Source organism: Rutidosis leptorrhynchoides, chromosome 3, assembly GCF_046630445.1.
Source record: "Rutidosis leptorrhynchoides isolate AG116_Rl617_1_P2 chromosome 3, CSIRO_AGI_Rlap_v1, whole genome shotgun sequence".
NCBI lineage: Eukaryota > Viridiplantae > Streptophyta > Magnoliopsida > Asterales > Asteraceae > Rutidosis > Rutidosis leptorrhynchoides.
The window spans coordinates 112022507-112027252 of NC_092335.1; the positions used below are offsets into that span (position 1 = coordinate 112022507).

At 36.1% G+C, this 4746-nt stretch overlaps 1 protein-coding gene across 1 annotated transcript; it reads left to right on the plus strand.

The window, feature by feature from the left end:
* Positions 1-845: 845 nt before the first annotated feature.
* On the plus strand, positions 846-4291 carry LOC139896664 (receptor protein kinase TMK1). Its single transcript, XM_071879308.1, has 2 exons — positions 846-3173; positions 3622-4291. The coding sequence occupies exons 1-2, from the start codon at positions 896-898 to the stop codon at positions 4158-4160; spliced, it is 2817 nt and encodes a 938-aa protein (XP_071735409.1). The 5' UTR covers positions 846-895; the 3' UTR covers positions 4161-4291.
* The last annotated feature ends 455 nt before the right edge of the window (positions 4292-4746 follow it).

Here is a 4746-nt window from a genome sequence, read left to right on the forward strand (position 1 = left end):
GAACTCGGGATTATGCACCAACAGGGTCAATATAGAGCTGAATACTATGATCGTTATTTTGACGAATAATAGGGCTACTCAAATGCATGACACCCAAATAATCTTTGATACCTCAGTCTATATTATCGTTTTTATTATCCAATTATCAGTCATATATATCATATCACTCATAAACTTCCTAAAAATTTCACGCTCACTATTACAACTCATTAAAAACTCACACGGCTACGTCACAGCAAAAAAACCCTCAAAACCTCACAGAAAACCCCAAATTTACATTCACGTCATAGACACGCTAACATGTGGTCTTATGGGTTTTATCCTCTTGTTCTTATGTACTTTTAACCGTATGTTACCGAAATGTAATTCTTTCATATTAATGATGAAAATATTCACTCAAAAGTTTCTAAAGTAATCATTTAATGATAGTAGATAATCTTTCCAAAAATTATAAAACATAACATATTTCTTTTTTTATATTATGATAGTACTAATTGGATAGGATGTTTAGCCGAAGGGTTATCACTAGTAAGTCAGTTTAGAAGAGACATTTAGTTAGAAATACGATAAATGTATCAAATAATTAGCATATATACAGTATAAAATACTATATTTATAATGTCTAAAGTGGGAATGTTTCACCAAAAATGGTTAAGTTGGCCAGTTGTAATTCGAACAAACATTTAAAAGCAACTTTAATCATTCTTTAAAGTTGGAGGACCAAATATATATTTTCCTTGTCAAGACACACACACACACACAAACAATTTCAAGTCTTTCTCATTGTTCTGCCATTTTCAACTTCTTCTTCAACCTCCTTCCCAAAAAAACTAACCGAAAAAACACATACAAACACACACAGACACACATTCTCTCTACCCGACCCGAGTCAAACATGAAAACCCATATGGGTTTTAAGTGTTCACCCACAATATTCATCATACTTGCTTCAATCTTTTTCCATGGATACTCACAGACAGATGTTGAAGTCATGTTATCACTCAAAAAAGCTCTCAACCCGAATCTAAAATGGTCCGACCCGGACCCATGTAAATGGGAACGTGTAGTTTGCAAAGATGAACAACGGGTAGTCCGGATACAAATCGGGCATCAAAACCTTCAAGGTACACTTCCAACATCACTCTCAAATCTGACCCAACTTGAACGTTTGGAGCTCCAATGGAACAACATTTCGGGTCCTTTACCCACTTTATCCGGGTTAAGTAATTTACAAGTTTTAATGCTTAGTAACAACATGTTTACTTCAATCCCTGATGATTTTTTTAATGGTATGTCTTCTTTACAATCACTTGAGATTGATAACAACCCGTTTTCTAACTGGGTCATACCCGAAAGCCTAAAAAGTGCTTCAACCCTTCAAAACTTCTCTGCTGTTAATGCTCACTTAACGGGTCAAATACCCGATTTCTTTCGCCCGGATAATTTTCCGGGTCTCGTAAACTTACATTTAGCTTTAAATGATTTGGAAGGTGAACTACCCATGAGTTTATCCGGGTCACAACTTGAATCTTTATGGGTTAATGGGCAGAAACTTAGTGGAAAGATTGATGTTATACAGAACATGACATTCTTAAAAGAGATTTGGTTACATTCGAATTCGTTTTCGGGCCCACTGCCCGATTTTTCGGGCTTAACAGAATTAGAAGCTTTAAGCCTTAGGGATAATTCATTTACTGGCATTGTTCCTGAATCTTTAATGAATCTTGATTCATTAAAGTCTGTTAATTTGACTAACAATATGCTTCAAGGACCAATGCCTAAGTTTAAGGATTCGGTTTCGGTTGATATGGCGAAAGATACTAATAACTTTTGTTTGCCCGAGCCCGGTAACTGCGATCCTCGAGTTAACACGTTGTTATTGATCGCGAAATTGATGAATTATTCCCCGAAATTAGCTATTAATTGGAAAGGGAATGATCCATGTGCAGATTGGTTTGGGATCACTTGTAACAATGGTAATATTACCATTGTTAATTTTCAAAAAATGGAGCTAACGGGTTCGATTTCACCCGAGTTTTCGTCTTTCAAATCACTTCAAAGAATCATTCTTGCTAACAACAATCTTTCTGGTACGATTCCGGAAGAGCTTACGGGTCTTCCGAATCTTACTGAATTAGATCTCGAGAATAATAATCTTTACGGAAAAGTACCCGTTTTCAAGAGTAATTTGAATGTAAACGTAAAAGGGAACCCGGATATCGGGAAAGAAAAGAGTACTAGTGATCCAAGCTCGCCCAATTCGTCTGGATCATCAAACTCGGATGGGGTTTCAGTAAATGCTAAAAAGAAGTCGAAAAGTTGGATTGGGGTTGTGTTGTTTTCGATCATTGGGGGTATTTTCGTCATGTTTTTAATTGGTTTATTGGCGTTTTTTCTTTACAAGAAGAAACAAAAGAAGTTTAGTCAAGTTCAAAGCCCTAACGCCCTTGTGGTTCACCCCCGTAACTCGGGTTCTGATAACGAGAGCGTTAAGATTACGGTTGCGGGTTCAAGTGTAAGCGTTGGTGCGCTCAGCGAAACGCATACGATCCCGACAACCGAAGGAAACGACATTCAAATGGTGGAGGCTGGAAACATGGTCATTTCGATCCAAGTTTTGAAAACGGTGACAAACAATTTCGCACACGAGAATATATTAGGTCAAGGAGGTTTTGGAACCGTTTACAAAGGCGAATTACACGATGGAACCAAGATCGCGGTTAAACGTATGGAATGTGGTGTGATCACCGATAAAGGGTTAGCTGAATTCAAGTCGGAAATTGCAGTTTTAACCAAAGTTCGACATAGGAACCTCGTTGCACTTCTTGGTTATTGTATAGATGGTAACGAGAAGCTTCTCGTTTACGAGTATATGCCCCAAGGAACTTTGAGTCGCTATTTGTTTAATTGGCCCGAAGAAGGTTTGAGCCCGTTGGAATGGACCCGACGGTTAGCCATTGCGTTGGATGTGGCTCGTGGTGTTGAGTATCTCCATGGGTTGGCTCATCAAAGTTTTATTCATAGAGACTTGAAACCTTCAAATATTCTACTTGGTGACGATATGCGAGCTAAAGTTGGAGATTTCGGCCTCGTTCGTCTTGCTCCCGAAGGAAAAGGCTCCGTTGAGACACGAATCGCAGGGACTTTTGGTTATTTAGCCCCCGAATACGCAGGTACATATTTCAAACCCTTAAATTACTTTTATTATTATCAAGTTCTGTATCGATATGGATATCGATATGGATGACAATACAAATATAGATGGCAATATAGAGTAATCAACAAAAAATAACGTTGTTTATTTTTTGTGCCGAATAGACAAACTGAATGATAAAAAATGACTATTTTACCCTTAACTATATACGGAGTACTATTTTGTTCTAAATTATGAATACCATTTTATATTTTATAAATACTTTAATTAGAAATTTATTTTACTAAACAACAACTCAACAGAGTTGTTTGAGGTTGGCTTTTTGCTTTTAAGTCGTTTAAACACATGAAACAAACTTTATTACATATGACTTGTCATATATTATTTGTATTTTGTATGAATTGGACTGAACAGATCAACAGTTTTTGCAACCCTAATTTTTTCCATTTTGTGATCATAATCAACAGTTACGGGTCGTGTAACCACGAAAGTGGACATATTCAGCTTCGGTGTGATACTAATGGAACTAATCACGGGTCGAAAAGCTCTCGACGAAACCCAACCCGAAGAAAGCATGCACTTAGTAACATGGTTTAGAAGAATCCATCTCAACAAACACACATTCCGAAAATCAATCGATCAAACCCTAGACTTAACAGAAGAAAACCTAGCGAGCGTAAGTAAGGCCGCTGAGCTGGCAGGACACTGTTGTGCACGAGAACCGTACCAACGACCAGACATGAGTCACGCAGTCAACGTGTTGTCTTCACTAGTCGAAATGTGGAAGCCATCGGATGAAACGTCGGATGATCCGTACGGAATAGATTTAGATTTATCGTTACCGCAAGCGTTAAAGAAATGGCAAGCATTTGAAGGTGGTAGCCGTACAATGGATGCTGATGCTTCATCATCTTCATTTTTATCGAGTTTGGATAATACACAAACGAGTATTCCATCAAGGCCATTTGGGTTTGCAGAGTCGTTTAATTCGTTGGATGGAAGATAATGAGAAGGGTATATTTGGAATTTTATAAAGTTTTAATATTTTAATTGGATTGTCATTTTTTTGGGTTTCTTATAGGGTGGTTGAATTGTTTGTTGTAAAGTGGAGTATATGTAAGTTGTGACAAATATTTATGTAGGTTTTTTTTTTACTGCTGAAAAGGTCAATTTTTATTTAGAGATTTTAATTTTAATATTGTGACATTGGAAATTGTGGAGGGATTTTTCATTTTTTTTTTTTTAAGAGACAACTAATGGGAAGTACATTGGTTTGTGCATTTTTTTTTTTGGAAAAGGGGTTACCTTTTTTGAGGTTGAAATGAAGGGGTAAAAGAACATTTTTGGTCATTAAGATTTTTTTATGCCTTTGTGAGTTTATCAAGTTATAAATATTACTCTCTTCGTTCTGTTATAAATTTGTACTTTAAAGTTGCACAAAGTTTTATAATATCTTACTAACTTTATTCTTTATCAATAATTATCATCTTTTTGATAAAAAAACAATTTTGAGTTTTGATTGGTGAAATACAAATTTTAAACTTAAAATGGGACAAATAAAAATAATATTATTGACACTTGAAATGAGACTA